Consider the following 19,378-nt stretch of genomic DNA (forward strand, 5'->3'; position numbering starts at 1 on the left):
CTTTGTCAACAAATGGCAGAGGGGAGACAAGCTATCCAGCGCTGTGCGTGGATCCCACCGAATAGCTCCAAACATGGCTCGAAAGGGCCGCTCCGGAGCAGCAGCTTATCCCCCTAATTGACAAGAGACCCCCACCTACCCCTCCACCCTCCCATCTCTCTTCCATAAACAGCTTCCACGCTGGACAGCAGCCTGGGATTCTACACATTCCTCAGCCAAGCTATTTGAAGTTCATTTCAAACAACTGCAGCTTAAAAGGAAATGTATGTAACTTCCATACTGCCGTCATTATAGGCCTGAGAGCAGGATTAGGCATTCATGTTGATAATGGATGGAGCTTAAGCTGAGTCTACACGGACACCGCTTCTACGCCTTTGAATTCTTTGCAGATCACCTAATGAAATATCACAGTAACATAGAGACTTAACAAGTCTATAGTGATCCTACGGCTTCACTGTCACATGTGAGGGCTTCTTTGAGGACGTTTGTGTCCTTTAGGAATAAAATGTCCCTTTTTAAGGGGGAAAAAAACAAAAGCATGCATCACACCAGCCAATGACAGATACAGTGCATCCCTCAGAGAGGGCTGCAGCCTGCCAGCGTGTCCATGAGAAGCCCTGACAGCTATTGGACGTGACCACGGCCAGATCCCCGAGACAGTGAACACTTGGTTGGCAAGTGTGTAGGGCCTGGCCGCATGGACCAAACGGCCCCGTTACAGATGCTGTGTTAGAGAGCCAGCCTGCTTATAACGTGCCTGCTAGGCTTTTAGAGCCAGTGTAATAAGAATGTCAGTGAGTTGACACTTTACCCAGGGCGATACTTCTTCACAGCAAGGGCTCCAGGCTACACTCTAAGAGTGAGAACGCTTGGATCACAGGGCCCGGAGTGAGGATAAACACTGGACTGAATATTCAAGTAGCCCTGTCGTGTCTCCTCAGGGGGCTCTCAGAGAGTTTACTTGTGTGGTGGAAAATTCAAAATAAGAAAAGCTCATGAGCAAATAAGGAGATAATCATAACTAGGATATAGTAAGTGATATAACTGGGAAAAAATCCTCAACGACCATAATGTAATGATTAATTCCTCGAGATAATATGCTGGCATTTAATTTGGGAATATGAATAAGAGGCACACATGATGTTCATTTCATGTCATCATGAAATAATGAGCTCAGCTGTGCACAACAGACTCCTCCCGGCTCAGACGACAGGGCGTGCTGCACATTAGGTGAGCTGTGATGTCAATTCAAATCATTGTTTGAGAGAGTGCCGAAAGTGTTTCCTCATCTATCTGCTGGATGTTTTGACTCCGACGTAGATTGGAAGCTCTGAGCGCGTTCCCCAATATAACTCTCCGAGCGCCTGTGTGACAGGACTACTTGATAATTGAGTCATAGGATATGGCGGCTAAACGTGAATATAAACAGCAATGTGATAATCCAGCAATTTTAAGTGCTATGAAGGTATCCTCGTGTGAAATGAGCGCGCAGCAGGAATCCAGCGGGTCCCCATCATCCGTCTATTTCGGGGACGCCGGCCCAGTCCGACCCTGTCCCGTCACACGCAGACACAAACACAACAGGCATCTCCATCAATAACAGCCCGGCTTCACAGGTGGCAGCTCAGACATCATTTTCATTACTGTTAATCATATTTCATAGTGAGTGATTTATAAACATGCTACGCATCAGTGTCACTTAATAATCCCAGTTTGGTTTGTGTGATGATGAGTAAGAACACATGCTGGCTCTTATTAAAATATCTGCCAACGACTGCCGCGATGCAGTTGTTTTCCATCAGTTGCTGACGTATAACACAGGGGAGGAGGGTGGAGGTGCGATGCTGGCGGAGAGGAGCGCGGCTTAAATCCATCACTAACGCATAAATTGTCTTTTCACTGCCTTGTTTGCATGCGTCCGTGATCAGGGGCTTCTTTGTGCCACGGAACATGAAAAGCCAAAGCCATAACACTTCACTTCACCGCCCACTTCAACCAATGGCAGCAGATGGAGGAAACGGACAGGGGAGGGGAGGGGGTTGCTAGGCGACGTGTTGTAACATTAATGGAGTGAAAACAGAAACCTGGTGTCTGGCTCAAACATCCGGCCTGATCCAAAGCCATCCGTTATTCACAGTAAAGACGAGGTTGTTTTCTACAAACGCGCCACTACAAACATTTTTGTCAATGTCGTGCTAATATGCAGCTTCACTAAGCAGAGCTCTGGCTCATGAATAAGGGTGATTTTAGGAAATGGACCTTAACAAAGAAGAATATAATTAAATCCTAAGAATATAATTAAATATAGAATATATTAAATCCTCGCTATTGTCCACTTGAATACATCCAGAGCTTTAATTAATAATCACTAGTTTACACTCTTTCTGTAAACAGGCACAGTAGGTCTACATGACAAAGGCGGCATGTTCTCATTTGTGTCAAAGTCACCGGTCAAACACACTTATTTGGCAAAGCAAGAAAATTCTAATGACTGCCATAACCCCTGTGGAAATGTAACTTGAATGAATGCACTGTAACTACTTCACATCTACCAATATTCAGTGTCAGATTTCCAAACCAAATGGAAATCGTATTGGAAAAACGCGACCGGGTGATCCGCAGGCCAGCTGGCTTTGGCAAATCTTTGAAATTCAGTTTTGAGATTCATGCTTCCGAGGGTTGCTCCTCTCAAATCTAGGGGATCTGGGTAATGTGACTCTGAACAAGCTTCATAAAATATTAACGAGTGTGCTGGGTTCATACCAACAGGTCCGATCCTCACTCCACAGGTTATCATTCCTGTTTGTCAAGCTGAAAACGCTGAGGTGCAACACTTTGACCTTGATTTATTGTGCCTTTAAAAACGCAGGAACTGGATGCTGGCTTGTGAAACCGAGTGCCGAGCTTCGCATTCTGTTCGAATATTCCTTTGTACAGCAGCACTTTGCACCCTGAAATCCTGTTGAGACATATTAAAACACGCAAATAATTCAGAAACAAAATCCTCCTTAAAAACCCCCAATTAAGTCAAATTCTGAGTATAGTTTGCACTGAGGCTACTTAATCCAAAATAATGAAGTATTAGCTACTGTATAAGATACACTGTACTATTGTAAACTGGATAAATGCACGTCCTGAAAAAGTTTCCTGCACTTGCTTCACTTTTGACTTGCTTTAATTAGACAATATGTGCAAAAGGTCACAGTGGTTTGGCTGCTTTTTGAGTGACTGATTGAACAAATGGCTCTCGGCTGAGCTGCTGGCTATCAAACATATGACTGACGTGTCTGTTCCATTAAAACATGCAAACACACCTCCAGCTCTGTGTAAACATCTGCAACTCCTCTGCTGACCTGTTGTCAGCCAGGACTCTGCTTCATTGGCTGTTGAACTACGACTGAGTGTGAACCTGTGTCCTCTTTCTGAGTAAACATTGCGTAGATACAGTATCTTTACTTAAAGTGTCCAGCGCGACCACTGATAAGACAAGGGTTAGGGTTAGTGTGATATTCTGAACCAAAACACTGAAACAAGTGTTTTTGAGAAAAAATCCACCTGATTGCTTCGCCTCCGTCCTTGAAGCAGTTTGATTAATTATTTGTGTTGGGTTTAATATTTTATCGAGCTTGTTTGGCGTCATGTTACTCAGATGCGTTGGACTAAAAAAGAAATCATTACTATAGTAAAATCATGAATGAAAACACAGGGAGAGTCACCGGCTGGGTTTCAGAGGAAAATGCTGCAATCACTGACGGTGGAGCAGCTAATTTTACACCGTATCAGATCTGGAGATATACTGAAGGGAGATGTTGTATAAAAACCCCTGGAACCACAAGGATTTTTATCACCAGTTTTTTAAGCGCATGCAATTAAGAGCAATTTTTACCTGCGGAAGCAATTTAGCTCACAATTAGCACAATGATGAGTGGTATTCCGTGTTTTTTTAAAATCCACATTTCACATAACGGTGTAGAATATCCTCTTAGTCAAAAACTTTGGACACTGTCATAAAGCCTATTGTCACAGTATGAAACAAGAGGTGGGTATATTTGATTGTCTCCACACTGTAAGTCCACACTTGTGCTGTGAGGCAGCTGGCCATGTCACATGCTGTTCATTACCAGGCCTCAGACCCGCTGGTCAGACTACAAGATAAAGTTTAACATCCAGGTCCTCTGTGTCAATAACTCATTCCATTGCTACTGAGCAGTCACACCACATGCCCGCTCAGTCATGCTCACAAAGATGTCACCAGAAGGCGAAGTGGAAGATATAAAGATAAAAACAATAATATTGGAATCTTACTTCAGAGTGCAGCACATCTCTTGGAACTGTGTGAAACAGCTGTTAATGCACCTCCAACCACTTCTCCTGCATTCAATTCCTCAAAGCCTTTTCCAACTTCATCTTTCATCTAATGAAAGATGACAAAGGCTGCAGTCTAACCTGACAACACTGTGATGAAAATGACAGTGAAATACCATCCAATAATCTATTTCTAACGCCTCCATGCCGCATTATATGCATTCCATTAAGTGCAGGGTCCTGATGTCACAGCCCTATTGTATGCATGTGGAGTAGCCTGTAGTCTGCTCCCTATGACTCACAATGACAGTCGCTAATAAGCCTCACTGCTACCTGGGAACTTAAAGAAACAGCCACACTGCAAAGCATTGATTAGGCTTTTTTCAAAAAAAAAAAAAAAAAAAATGTTACCAAACAGTATCCAGCATGGTGCAAAGTCGGGAGGAAGCGTTTCATTCCCAGCCTGGAGTATGTGGGTTTTCTCCTGGGCATTCAGCCCCGGAGTGCGGCATGGTGTATGGATCTATCCTGACTGCAGCAGCTGTCCCACAGCCAGAGCGCCTCTCTGCTGAGGCGCACAATCAAAATGGACTGACTCATGAAAGCACCTATGTCTGACCAAGTCTGCAGTGACTGAGTGACAAATAAGAAGTGTATCAGAACACAATAACACAAAGTCAGCTGTTAAGGCGCCAATGGAGGAATAATAATAAAAAAAGGTGGGAATGGAATAAAATTTGAAAAACATGTCCAGAATAGATGAGAGAGGCCCAGCAGCAGGCACATGCAGCAGTGATCCGGAGCAGGGACAGGCTTACCTCTGTGCGCTGGTTATCCAGTGTTGTGCTGGCTGCTGCAGACACACTTCGCTGAGCTGTGTGCGCCGACGGCTGCTCTCCGGCAGCGTCCTGTCAGCGCTTCACTCTGAGTCTGAGCGGCCGCGGCTGCGTCAACACCGCCGCACAGCACAGCCGCCGAGCCCCGGGGGCAGAGCCGCCGCCCCTCCACAATAAAAGCATGGACTCTGTCGCTTCATAGTGAAACTGAAACAAAGGTCGGAGATTTAGGGACATTAAAATATTCAGATTTAACTACTTTTTTTTGGTCACTCTGGAGCAGCTGAACAAGCTAAAAACATGGCAGTGATTAGCAATTAGCTGCATTTAGCTACACAACCAGGAAACACGTAGCATCATTAGCAGTCATGTTTCTGTCCACTTGATGAATTTAAGTATAATATATACTCTCTCTTACGTCTGTTTTTGGTCTCTGCCAACTCCTGAGGACAATATCTGTCACTTTAGCGTCATTAGCATCATGCCATATCTTTAGAAGTCATGTTTCTGTCCACTTGATGAATTTAACTCCAATATGTCTTCTCTTTTAGCTCTGCTTTTGGTTCCTACCAACTCCTGGGGGACGTCTTTTTAGCTGCTATATGCTCCACTATGATCACTAGCTAGTTGCTAACCTTGTGTGTCTGTGATTTGGTGCTGTGCAGGTATGGTTTTAGAGGTTTTTTGGCAGGAAACAGAGTTGATGGGAACAGTGAGACTGAATCCAAACAGTAAAGTTAAAAACAATGACCTGACAGATGCTAAAATGCTCTGTAGAGCTGAGGGGAACTGCAGAGTCGGTGATTTCTTATCATGTGCAGCACCTCCACATTACCCACAGTTCATATAAAAATATTGATATGCCTTTAAAATATTTGTGCATATAAATAGACCCTTTTTCGTTATTAAAAACAAAAACAGGTCAAAACAGAAATATGCTGAACTGAATGTGTTTGATAACGTTTTGCAGAATTCCAGACAATATTATAAATGAGCCTGACTAATGAGTCTATTAAAATGTGACTTAATTCAGTGCATGTCTCAGTCATATTTCAGTTTCCCATGATTCAAATGTACTGATGGATTCATGTGTTAATGTGAATAGTTTTGCTTCACTCATTTCCAGGTGACAGAAATAAGTTGAAAAACAACTCAGAGGTTTTTTCAGTGCCGTGAGAACCTGTCACACTTGAGAAGATGCCACAATGTCTGTGACAGGTCACAGGAAACACGTGGTAACAAATTCTGGTTACCAAAGAACACAGACAATGAACAAATCCTTTAAATGTGGATCAGCCAATGCATAGTCAGCTTATTCATACAAATAAGCAAATAAACAACAAAAAACAAAGCACTCGGCCACATTCTTACTGAACAGAAAACTGAATTATAGAATAAAGATAGAAATGAGCCTTTCTTTCTAAGCTTGGACTGTGGCCCGCAATTAAAACAGTATCTTAATCAGTATAATTATTTTCCTTTTTTCCCCTCTCAGATATCTGCATAGGATTACAAACCACAAATATATGCATGCTTGTAATTGAGTGACTACAGATAGAACACATTCTTTTGTTTCACTTTGATGCCCTGCGTTTACCTGTAAAGATTTTACTTTGAAAGTCTTGACCAGAAATCCAGGCTGGCTGCAGCCTCTCAATCTTTGTTCATGTGTCTCTCCTCCCTGAACTTCAGAGGGCACAGTCTTTGCAGTCAGGGTTCATTTATAATCAACAGTGAAGTCATGTGTAATTAGATGAAAGTGTTGCATGCTTAATGAGATCAAATCAACCTGGAAAAGGTTTTAAAATACATGTACAAATTTTCAGTGACGCCACTTTTAGCACCACCAAGTGACCAAATCTCATACTGCACAAGAAATAAATCAGTGACGGTTGTAAAGGAGTCAATTAAATTAAGGACACATTCAAGTACATTAAAGGAACATATTTCTATATTTCATTATGAAATTCACAAGTTACAAGTCTGATGTACAACAAATGTGACTTCCTGAAGGCACAACCTAAAGGTTTAACGTTTACAGAAATATCACAAGCAAACTCTTAAGACCTTCAACAATATAATGCTGACATTATTTGAGGTAAAATAAGTAGAATATAATGTCACAGCAACTCACAGTTAAGCAGTAGCATAGTAAATCATGCACTTCTCTGTTGAACTAAACTTCACTGGGTCAGTTAACTTTACAGGAGACCCGAGGACAGCCTTGTTTAAATATCATTATAAAGATTAATATTTCCCCTATTTAAACACATTACACATGTAAAAAAACAACAAAGATAACAAAAATACTCTAAACCTTTCATATGCTTTGTTAAAAACATAACGAACACTGAATATCACAGACTTACTCACCCACACACAAACACAATGAAATATTACCTGGAATTGAATTAATTGAATTGAACTACAAACCCAATAAAAAGCTCTCTCATTCATATTGTTAAATCCTGATGGTTGCCTGCATGAGCTGTCCTTCCAACTCCTCCGTCCCTCTTAAATAAAGATAACCCATAACTTCAGGGATCAAGCACACATGTGGATCACCGCAGGCGGCGAGGTACGGGAGGTGCCGAGTTTGTGTTCCTCTGAGTGGGCCTTTGAGGAAGGGCTCGAGTCGGGCAGGATATGTAGCGCTCATGCAGCATCTTCTCTGGCACCCTACGAGAAGCAGACAGCGCTGTGAGATCAACAGCAAAGGGTGGGCCAACTGTCACCAATTTATGATTAGCACTTTTATCACTGTGATAGTTCTGATATTCTATATCTGAATTTCTAGGAAACTGAAACCTCACTCAGAGGGAGTATTTGTGAAGGAGTGCCACGCTGCTGCTGTGGAGCTGCTAGCGCCAAACAAAGTAAAACTGTTCCAGACTGTCAGTTTGTCTGGAATAATTCATGCAGATGTAGGGAAACCTCACGTGGAAACACAGTGATAGCACATGTGTGTGATTTGTCCTCCATGGTGGACGTTACCAAGAACTTCTCAGAGCTGAACCTCGAGCTCCAGCAGCTTCTCGGCTCGCTGCTTTCACATGTGAAATCATTAGAAGTGAAAATACTGGAACTGGCAACTGGAAAGTTTTTGTTCTTACTCAAAGAGCTGCTATGACAACTGAATCTGCTGCTGAGTGTGTAAACTCCCTCAGGTGTTTGCTGAGAGGTTTCAGGACATGAAAAGGAAACAACAGGAACTGAACATTATTTGATACAACATATAATGTGGATCCAGCTGATGTGTGTGACAACCTAAAGTAGGAAATCATTGAGGTGCAAAGCAAAGGCCAACTACTGTGACAAGTTCTTCTTAAAACTGATTGGAAACCTGGAAAACCAGCTGCTGCTGAGGAAATGTTTCCCTTTCTAACACACAGACACAGAATTATACTAGTCGTTAGGATAATACAGAAAATTATACTGTTTGCAAAAAAGGAAGATTGTTCATGCACAAATGGTAACATGTACAAGACAGACAGGTGATATATAGAGTACATTACAATATAATAAATGTGCAACGGATTAACAAACTAAAGGTGTATCAAAGTATATATCTGGTGTGCTGTCGTACACACGCTACATGACTTTTTAAAGAGATAAGACCTCTATCACTGAAAATAATCAGAACTCCTCAAAGTTACAGGAATTCAGTGCAGTTATAGTTAATGCTCAAACTGCATTTAGAGTCACTTTGATCTGTGCTTTCATTTGAACGTGTTCTCAGTATGTGCTCTCTCACCTCTGTGTATGGAGGATATTTATAAGTTTACACAGCATGAATATCAACACCTTCATCACTTTCTCATTTAGGCTTCCTCCCCAATGCACAGCTGTGAATCGCTGGTGGGTGAACGTTTCCTCTCTGTCATTTATTGTCTCACTCAACGCTGCCTGCACACTCTTTATTTTCAGTCTCTCGGTTTCTTCACGTCCACACATATGATACATCTGCAGTTCTATTGTGGCTATTAAGCATCGCCACATATGCAATATGATACATTTTCTACATCGTATTGTTCTATATACAATTGCGCTGTGTCATATTGTTCAATACTGTGCTGTATTATATGTACATGTATTAGTAAAGTCCATCATTGGTCTTTAAACTGACCTTTCTGGGACCCGTGGAGGAATTCTTGGTGGAGCAATGAGGGCCGTAGCTTCACTTGGCCGTGGAGGTCGAGGTGGAGGAGGGAGATTTTCTATCGTGTCCTTAAAAAAACAAAAACACACAAATGTATACTGTAACAAAAATAAAATATTTTGACAAATCAAACATTCAGCAAATACTATGTTCCACCTTTACAGCAATTACTCAGTTAATCGATTAGCAGACAAACAGAAAAAAAAAATCTTGTTTTAGCTTCTCAGTTGTCTGTCTTCAAGTTCTTTTGGTATTAGACTGTTGGTCAGACTAAATAAGCAGTTTAAAGATATCAACTTGGCCTTTAGGAAACTGTGATGACATTTTTTTTATTTTTCACTACTATTTTATAGAGCCAATGATGAATGCATTAATCAAAGGATTATCAGCAGATTAGTTAATAAAGAAAAGGGTGTCAGTTGCAGGCCTATCTACCTTCAGATATAAGATCTTACAAAATGAGCAGAGGGTTTCAAAAAGAGTCAAAGTTTGAAATCTGCAGTAACAGAGTTACAGTTGTGATCACATTGTGACGAGTGATTTCTGAGGAACTATTGTGCAACAGGTTTCAAGCTTCAAGGAAGAAAAATGTGGGTCTTGTAGTTTGATTTCATTAACAATTTTATTGTAAAAGTAAGTCTGCATTTTGAAGTAGTCTCAGAACTGAAGTAGCCAGTGACTACAGATTAAAACCAGACTCATCGTTTGGCGTCATGTGTTTATTTATGTCTTGCATGATACAGGTGCAGAGAACAGGGCCAGACATGTGCATCACCACAAGCGAAAGTGAAGATTCAGTCGGTTTGTGGGCACTAACTCAGCAATAAAAGCGGCATGGTGCATCTGACTGTCAATGTACACTCAGTGACGTAAAGGGAGGTGTTAGGAATGTTGTTGCTACGTGCACTGAAAAGGCAAACGCTCTTTCTGTTAATTGAGGCTCACCTCAAAGTCAGGCTCTGTCCCGCTGCTGAAGCTAAAGGTGCTGTGAGTGCTCAGTCTGTTGCTCTCAGTACCTGACATAAAGGAAAAATGGGTTAATGTGGGAAGACAACAGGTGATTTCAAGTTTCTGTGAGGTTAGTGCTTGTTGTGAATTATGCCATAAGACCACTTCACCAAATGTCAATAAAAGTGAGTCTCACTACAAAGACATGATACTGGTGCAGCATGTCTGCAGGAGGAGGTATGGGCAGATTAAATAGAGAAGCCTGCAGAGAACAGGCAGACTAAATGTGAGAATCACACGGCTGTCAGTAAATTTTTCCAATTCCTGTCAACACATCAATGCACTTGAAAGCTCTGTGTTCGTGCCCCTGTGATATTTGCAGCATGTAAGATTCTGAGTTTTTTTTTAAGTTATAAGTAAGTTTCCATGCAAAATAACAAAATGATACAAATGATTCAGTGTTCATACTATTCTAAGCCAACGTGCAATAAACAACATAAACATAAAAGGAGTAGTGAAAAAACAATATAATTTAAACAGAAAGTTACTGTTAAGGATTAATGAACTCTCTGAGAACCAGATCAAAAGTCTTTTACAGAGAACTCTAATTCTTTAAAACCATCATTTGAGGGAAATTTCCGTTTTTCTTCTAGAGCATACAAATTTTTACAAACGCTGTCAGTGAGAAGTTGTGTCTCTTTGAAAGTGTTCAAGACATTTTAATTTCCGATATGGGCCAGTCCAAGTATTTCAGGCACATTTTCAAATTTCAGAGCAGTTATGTATCTTGGCCAAAGGGCAAAGCATCGAAGCAGGTTTGCTCACTGGGGAGTTCTCTATTGTGTAATTTTATCTATGAATAACTGAGTCCATGAATGACATCAATAGGTGACAATGCCCAGAATAAACAGAACAAGAGTGAATGTCCTCAAGAATAAATAGCCAAAGCTCCTCAGAGATTTGTTTCACCTGTTCTTCCTCCTTTTTGATCACATTTGTATTCATAGGCGGAGTGTTAACAGATTGAAACACATCGTCGAGAGAGGGCACTGTCATTGCACGGCTCGTTTGTAATGTTTCTGATTACTGACTTGTTTCTGATTAGCAGGCATTTCAAGACATTGCTTCGAGGAAATCCATGTTTTTCTTGCAAATGAGCAACAGCCCCATTCAGTTGCAGGTCACAAATAATACTTAAATCAGTCCCAGTAGAAACCCCCATCTACTGGGTGGTGGATTTCAAACAGTCAGATTAGGAATGGCAATGTTTACCGCCAGCAATAAACCTTAATTGACTTGCAGATACTGGACACATTGTACATCATACAGTGATGCACAATGAGATGTCCGCCATCATCATGAGCATCACAGAGGCAGGCAGCTGCTTCAGGCTGCGCCAGCCAGAGAGGCACAGAGCACACAGGGATGAGAAGTCATGCTATTTTCTACCAAGTCAGAAGAAATGCACTTATTGACAAACATCCGTCTAGTTGCTACGTGAAAAAACATTCTTGAGTCAAGTCCACTCTGCCCACTACTTAATCTAGTTTTGGATTATTCCACTGGATTTAACTTCAAGCATTTTGACCTCCCTCGACCCAAGTTGCACCCAGTTGGTTAAATGGAAAAAAAGAGGAAAATTTAAGCTTTTTCATGAAAAGTTTCAACAACGATGGATGTTGGTGCTTCCAATATCACCACTGCCTCCGAGTGCCACTATGTGAGAGTTATTTTTTTTCACCTCCATCCCCTCTGTGTTTCCTTAGCTACAGTTTGAAAGTAATGTACAGAAAGGGTTGACTGATGATCAGAACCAGAATTCAGGGAGAGTCACCAAGTCTGCTCTGTCTAGGAGCAGTACAGCAGTACCTCCCTATTTTTTATGTAAGCACAAATCGATGAGACTCACAAGCTTATGGATTCTGTCATTAACAGCATTTTTCTCTACCAGCTTGCCTGGGTCATGTGAAGGCAGGAACTCAAACAGCAGTGCAGACACCACGGACAGGTCACCAGCCCGTCACACAGCGACCACCCCTCACATGAGTTTAGAGTCTACATTGCCTTCGACATGCTTGTTACTGAAAAGTGGGAAGAAAGCCAAGCAAACACAAGGAGGAATACAGAGAGCTGAGAACCTTCTCGTTTCATTACAGTTCTAACCACTGAGCCACCATGTTGAAATATGAACCAAACAAGCCAAAAAAAAAAAAGCCCTATGACTCACTGGATGTGCTGGACGTGCTACCTGTCTTCCAGCTGCCTCTCTGGATCATCTGAGCCGCTGGACGGGGAGGAGGAGCCACTTCTCTGGGTGTCGGCTCATACACAGAACACTCTAATGTCACACTGGAGCCCCAGTATAAGTTCCTCTGCAGCGGAGCACTTATCTCATAATCTAACAGGGGAGAGATCACATCAAATATTTGCATTTTGCAAAAAATACAGGAAGTGAATTTACACTGTGCGGAGCCCATAAATGAATTATTTAATAACTGTTAAAAACCGCTTATATTCAGTCGATCGTGGAGACATATATTAACAAGGCGTTAAGCTATTTGATTTCCCAATAAATAAAATAAATATTCAAATAATAAACAGTCAAAAGATTCTACCAAGCTCCTTTCCGGTCTTCTGTCTCTCTTTGTGACGCCTGGTGATGCTGTCTCGTAATTGCTTCAGATTTTCCTGAGGAGGACAGAAATGTTACACATGACACACGTTAGACCCATTCCTTGAGCAATAATCAGCACCCGACAGGCCATGACCAGTTGATCTACCTGCTGATAGCGTATGGAGCTGGACCTCCGCTCATGGTCAAACTGCCAGGCCTTGAACTCTTGTACGGCCTCATCCACAGTAATTTCCCCTACTTTCACCCTCTCCTGCAGAGATATGAGCTGTCTCTGTCCAGGTGTCTTCATCCCAGCGTAGGGGTCATAAACAGGAGAGGGGTGGAGCGCCGCAGGCTGAGCTGGATGGGTGGAAAAGGTTGTCATTCAACAAGAACAGAAAAGCTATCAAACATTGTGAAACGTCACACTGGGTGAGTCAGAGAAGTCATGATGCTTAGAGCCTAGTACTCACGAATGTTAGTCTTTCTGATCAGGCCTATAATGTGTCTGAGCAAAGGTTAACAAATGCAATTAAATTAAAACACAGCTAAATGCCATTAAAGGACTACAAGGAAATAAACTCGGCATTCACGGTATCAGAAAGTTAGCAGGCTCACTAACTAGCCGACCAAAATAACTACAGCACCATATCTTGTAGTTTGCTCTTAGAGCAGCCGGGCTGCAGAGCTGACCAGAGTAATTCCCCGAATGAAATTTATTAACCCTGGTGGTCATAGCATGGTCTACCTCGTCTCTTAGATTAGTTACACAGCAAGTGCAAATGGTGAACTTTATTTTCATTCACCGGCTATGAGAAAGGAGGTGGTGATGCAAATAAGGCCCACATGCAACTCAGAGTGTTGAAAAAGTTTAACACGCTGCAGATCAGCAGAATGGTACCTGCAGAATATCCCATTTCCAGCGCTGCACTTCCATCGGACGTGCCTTTATCTGAAAATACTGTCAAAAATATCTGTTATCTATTTTTGCCTGGAGAACAGTTTAATGAAATGTGAGAGAAGAGAATAATGAGAAATACAATGGCAGTGCTCAGTACCTCTAGAGATGTATGTTGTATGTTTCTCAGGCTCAGACTCAAGCTCAGGTCTGGGGATGGGGGCTGGTGGACGGTTCAGGATTACAGGGTTATAGGTACTGTTTGCATCCACAGTATCATAGATATCCTCTGGGATGAGCTTGTATGGATCCTCCTCTTCTTCAGTTTGATCTAAATCATTATGATCATCTTTTTCTGCTTCCTCACTCTTCAGGTAGTCGTTGTTGTCCTGGTTTACACTGGCATGAGGCTTTGCTGAACGACACAAACGTAAACGAATTACACATACTCTTCATAATGCTGCTATTTTAAAGTCAGTACTTTGGAAGTTATTCAAATGTGTACCTTGGAAGAACTTCCTAAGCATAACTTCCTCAGGGTTCTCGTCTACCGCACTCATCACCTCATCTAAAAGCACAAAACGGGATCATCAGCAACAGTTAAACCTCCAGTCTTGTAATCTACATCACTGCTTGATAAAATGACATCAGTCTTACATAGGTCCTCTGCACATTCAGGGTCAATCCCCAGCATTGACTCATAGATGTCCTCTGAGCAGTACTTCATCATGATATCTTGAGAGGTAGTTGACATCAGCTCATACACATCTGCACTCCCCTCTGTTTTGATGGAGTCTTCAAAGTGAGACTTGAGCATGTCTGCTGTCTCCTGGATTTGTTTGAACACAAGAGACAAGAAGATAGCAACCTGGCTGTTGGAAGAAAATGTCCAACATACTGTTGGATTCAGAAAAGAAAAATGAGAATAAGCTCTGGACTTACAACAAATTCATCCATGAATTGTCTGAGATCGGAGAAGCCACTCTTCTCTGCCAGCGTGTTTGGGTAGTCTCCATACTTGTTCATCACGCTGTAAGCCTGCAGAGCGCCAGGGCACTGAAGGAGAATGGTGGTGAGCTTCTTCAAGCCATACTTAGCAGCAAAGTGGAGCAGCGTGGGAAGCTCCTCATTACGCTGACCTGAAGGACAAAAAGCAATCAGATACAACTATTCACGTGACTGTGTGTTGACTGCTTTTACTCTCTGGGGTTTCATTCAAATAGCTCAAACAGGCATTGCGGAGGTGCAGAACATATGCTTCCAGATATGTTCCAGTAATACATCTGCAACAACAGAAGATCTGGCCCCGGCTCTGGGGTTATCTGGGGAATGCTGCCAAATAAATCAGCTCTGGCAACAAGTAGAACAAGAAATCTGGTCAGTACTCACAGGCCGCCATATTGTCTTCTTCAATCTGCCTGACTCCAAACAGCTGAAGACCAGTTGCAGGCATCCTGGATTTTAAGGAGTCAGTTAGCATGTTGTCGAGCGACTCTGTCGCATTGGCCGTCAAGTTGAAGGCCTGAAAGTAGAAAATGGCTTGCATAAACTGGAGAGCCATTAAAAGGAGTAAAACACGAGCATGTTTACTGTATGACATTATGTCCCACCTGGCAGATGAAGTTAACAGGATCAGTAGCATTTTCAAGATGCTGACTGACTTCTCCCATATTGGTATAATATGTAACAGGGCTCAAGCTGACACAGGATTGGTCAGTGTACATGGTGAGTGATACCTCTCCTGCAGGCATATCTGGATGGAAAAGATAAAGGAAAGACAATACAGTTCTTTCAGATTTAAAGTTTTCAAGCTCTTTCACTGTAAAAACAGATTGAGGTCACATGACTTCCTGGAGATACTTGCCAGGTGCAGTAACACTTATAGTGTATTCATTCTCCACAGTGCCTGGGACCCTTTTTGCACCTATAGCGTCAGATGAAAACTCCACCTCTGGTACCGTCTGTTCATCTAATTTATGAGTGAAAATGATATAAAGCGTCTCCAATTCCTTAAAAAAAAGAGGAAAATAGAATTAATATGTCTTCTTAGTATTAACAGGTAGGACTTTAATAGCTGTAGTTGGGGCAAAAAAATTGTATTGAAACCAGTATTTTCAATCAACAGCAGTAACTGAATGTAAATGCTAAATATTTCTCACTTAATCACCTCTGCCACACACTTAAATGAAGAAAAATGTGAATTCATGTTGAATAACACTTGGACGCAGCTCTGACCCACAGTAATATTGTCTTTATTATGCAGTCTTACCCCGCACAGAACTCTCTTTGGTTGAACGGTGAGACAGGTGGGGTGCGTGGGCGCCCTCATTTCCTCACTTGTTGAATTCCCTGTGCTCACCGGTTCTTCGTCCTTCAGGACAGTTTCTTTTTGCACTCCTGACACCACTTCCTCTTTTTCATCAGCCGTGGGATTTTCAGTTGAAGAGGCTGCTGCGTTGTGCAACTCTGCCGCAGCCGCAGCAGCTTCGCTCTCCTGTTCAGCCTCCACTCGCCTGCCTTTGAATAAAAAAGTCATTATTATCAAAAACCATCTGCGGTGAGTTTTTATGTGGCCTTCAGTTATTCAGCTAAAGGGCTAAAGGGTCAGTTTACACACGCAAACTAACTTCCTCGCTAACCTCTGCAGATAGTTTCATATGCTGAAGTTTGTGGTATCCACCTTTAAACTTCTGCCTGTACACTAACACAGTGGAGGTGAATGAAATGTCACCTGTCATCTCTCTCGCTTCACAGGGACTTCAGCAAAAAGCAGTCCAGGTGAAAACTGCTAAATCTGTGGATTAACCTGACTGATGTGCTTTTTTTATTTTTTCTCAAACTTTTCTTGTCAAATCTTGTCCACCATATATAATATGACATTTCACTCACTTCCATGGCAGAGGAGCAGAGTTCAGCATCTCAAAACTTTGTATTTTGGGTGAACTGGCCCTTTAATTGCTTATGTTTGCTGTTAGCGCCTCTAAGCAGCTTATCTGAATTTTTAATAGTTGAAACCTTCAGAAATATACCAATAATAATGCTCCACAAAAGAGCGCGGTCTTTAAAGGCCCCAAAAAAGAAACAATTAAGTATGATGAATTTTGCATACTATCAGTGATGGACTCCAAAATGGTAGAAATGTAGAGTTCAGGCTCATCCTCGATAGAGAGCTTTCTCCAGCTCGGCCAGTCCTCGAAGCTCTCCGTCAGTATGTTGTCCTCTGACATGCCGCACAGCAGCACCACCACTCTGTGTGGAGGATAGAGGAGTCTCTGAAGCGCTCCCTGCAGTTCAGGGTCACAGAGCATGTCCCACAACACCGCCGTGAAGAGCAGCACGATGCACCTGCAGCTTTGGAAACCCTCAAAGTCATATCCGTGGAGCCGATCATCCGGGCTGACCGCATACAGCAAAATTGACCTTTCGCAGAATTTCTGGGAGGATTTCATGAGATGCTGCAAATAAGTCGCCCATTCCTGTGCATCAGCCGTGTGCAGAATTAACAGCTCGTGTGCTGGGAGGGATTCAGAATTTGCTGAAAAACAGAACATATTACAGTGTGAGTGTGTACAGTACATGCATTCAAACAGTCTGAAAACTGCCTTACCAAAGCTGGAAAATATCAATCATTAGTTCCCCTTAAACATCGCTGATCCAGCCTAACCACGTGAAATGAATCACAATCCAGTAATTGGCTCAAACATTACGCTAATGATATGACACTGGTCATATTATGTGTTGGTTTCCATGTTGCAGCAGGTAGTGTTTGTCAGGAAAATGCTCCACAACATACCAGCTGTCCGGCTGTGAAATGTCAAGGTGACTGTGGTTAGAGAATGAATGTCCGATTTGTTTGATATGTCAGCGCGGAGCCAACAAGGAGTTGTGCAAACATTGCACTGTGTCAACACTGGTCAGAGTAATTTTGTTTGACTCATTACAGTGTTTAATCAGGTCAAGTTCACCTCTGTACACGCTAACTGGGAAAGAAATCCAAGTCGGCTATTTCACCTTCATCACAGTTCCCACTGATGACAGGCCAGACAGACTTGCCATCTGTGTCTTAACGGACTGATAACATGACTGATTCGATTTTAGACATGTGGGAAATTATTAAATAACCCACATATGAATTTAGCCGTACAGGAAGGCTAAGATGCTTGCTTCCTCTTTTTTTAAAAAAGCTCAGAAGAGTTTTAAATAAAGGTTCAGTTTAATAAAGTTTAATAAATAAGCGTGTCACATTTGAAAGGGAAAAAAAAACGTTCTCAACAACTTATCGACATTGTGTAATAAAAGGCAACTGTACAGTGCTGTTTTTATGTAAATATATATCTTATGGGTATTTTCGCCACCTGAAACTGACTAAAAAGGCAATTATAGAAGATATGTCACATTTACCTGATTGAATATGTGAGACGGGTTCTTCCATGGTCGTGAAGCCTCAAATGTGGACAAAATCAGCCCACAAGGAGCATCCCAAATATGTCCTTTTGGTTTCTCAAGTGTACTTAAGCTCCTTTCCTCTTCAACTGAGATGATTTTAGCTTTCACCAGCTACAGTACAGCTCTTTGCTCAGTTGTATTAATAGCAACCCTTAGTTTCCTGATTTTGGTGACTCTGCCCCACTTCCTGAAACAGTTGAAGAAGTGAGAAAACACACCATAGTGGTGTCATGTCGTGCAAGATGCGATTACAGCCACACTTGTGCTGTTTTTCATTAGTCATTTGCAGATAATGAAAGCAATAAAAATATGGGGTAGCTAAGAGTTACGGTGTTGAATTTTGAGGCATGCACACACTGACCTTGACGTAGAAAAACGCTTAACACAAAGCCTCTTGTCTTTTACAGTTCAGAAAGGAAACACTTTTGAAATGCTTTTGCTCTCTGTTCTCAAAAATACTGCACACACACACACACCCACAAACACACACACACACACGTACACACCCACACGCACAAACACACACACAGATATCCAAACACACCCACACACAAATACATAAATTCACCTGTTGTGTGAGTCAAATGCTTCTTCTTTTTTTACTTCCTTATTAAAAGGTGCTTTGTGTTCGGAAAGTTTTACAGTCAGAGTGATACTGTGAGACTATGTCTTTAATTAATAAACATGCCTGTCTGCAAACAGCAGCACCATGATCACGTTACCTCCAGTCAGCATTAAAAATGACAGTGAAGGGGATTTTCTAAGGGTGTATTTTTAGGCTTTATGCTGTATCAGCTATATGCTCAGGATAAAACTTCTATATAATTCTAATATCACCTCTATTGTAATGATTCTGTCTTTAGCACAGAGTCACTTGTGTGCACAAATGCTGCCTGAAAATTGTCACACACACACACACACACATACAGTATGTACACACACGAGAACAAGATGTATTTCCTAAGTAAAACAAGCAAATGACTGAATGAATGAGTCAAAGAACTGAATGAATCATCTGTATGGTGTCACTATTACTCAGTATGAGAAGTTCCAGATTCCCCAAGAATTTCCTCTGTAATGTGACACAACTGATTTCAACACGTGGCACTGCCCAGAAACAACCACTAGAGGGCAGCAGACAATCACTCAGCTCAGCCAACAGACAGCCTCTG

At 41.9% G+C, this 19,378-nt stretch overlaps 2 protein-coding genes across 4 annotated transcripts in view; both read right to left on the reverse strand.

Moving 5' to 3' along the window:
• Positions 1-5,216, reverse strand: part of LOC121613556 (sorbin and SH3 domain-containing protein 1) — a 39,999-nt gene extending 34,783 nt beyond the window's left edge. For both annotated transcript variants that reach the window (XM_041947005.1, XM_041947004.1), the window contains exon 1: positions 5,124-5,216. The gene's annotated coding sequence lies outside the window, so the exon portion shown is untranslated. The remainder of the gene's footprint in view (positions 1-5,123) is intronic.
• Positions 5,217-7,070: 1,854 nt separating this feature from the next.
• Positions 7,071-18,364, reverse strand: pik3ap1 (phosphoinositide-3-kinase adaptor protein 1). 2 transcript variants are annotated; one of them, XM_041947949.1, is made up of 17 exons: positions 18,162-18,364; positions 16,870-17,295; positions 16,030-16,277; positions 15,625-15,769; positions 15,371-15,513; positions 15,150-15,282; positions 14,703-14,899; positions 14,418-14,589; positions 14,266-14,328; positions 13,921-14,175; positions 13,764-13,823; positions 13,029-13,222; positions 12,864-12,936; positions 12,497-12,646; positions 10,246-10,316; positions 9,268-9,368; positions 7,071-7,820 (listed from the first exon to the last, which is right to left on the reverse strand). In XM_041947949.1, exons 1-17 carry the CDS (start codon positions 18,190-18,192, stop codon positions 7,703-7,705), a joined length of 2,580 nt encoding a protein of 859 aa, XP_041803883.1. In that variant the 5' UTR covers positions 18,193-18,364; the 3' UTR covers positions 7,071-7,702. The 2 variants fall into 2 exon arrangements, with proteins under 2 accessions (XP_041803883.1, XP_041803882.1); XM_041947948.1 differs by having other exon boundaries at positions 12,476-12,646.
• Positions 18,365-19,378: the final 1,014 nt, after the last annotated feature.

This window comes from Chelmon rostratus, chromosome 11 (genome assembly GCF_017976325.1).
Source record: "Chelmon rostratus isolate fCheRos1 chromosome 11, fCheRos1.pri, whole genome shotgun sequence".
Lineage (NCBI taxonomy): Eukaryota > Metazoa > Chordata > Actinopteri > Chaetodontiformes > Chaetodontidae > Chelmon > Chelmon rostratus.

Bases quoted from the DNA above. Each gene is read 5' to 3' on its own strand.
- pik3ap1 (XM_041947948.1), bottom strand. From the start codon at position 18,192: ATGGAAGAACCCGTCTCACATATTCAATCAG. The intron at 14,590-14,702 runs GTAAGTCCAGAG...AAACAAATCCAG, and splicing joins AATTCATGGATGAATTTGTT to GAGACAGCAGACATGCTCAA. The intron at 13,223-13,763 runs GTACCATTCTGC...CCACCCATCCAG, and splicing joins GGAAATGGGATATTCTGCAG to CTCAGCCTGCGGCGCTCCAC.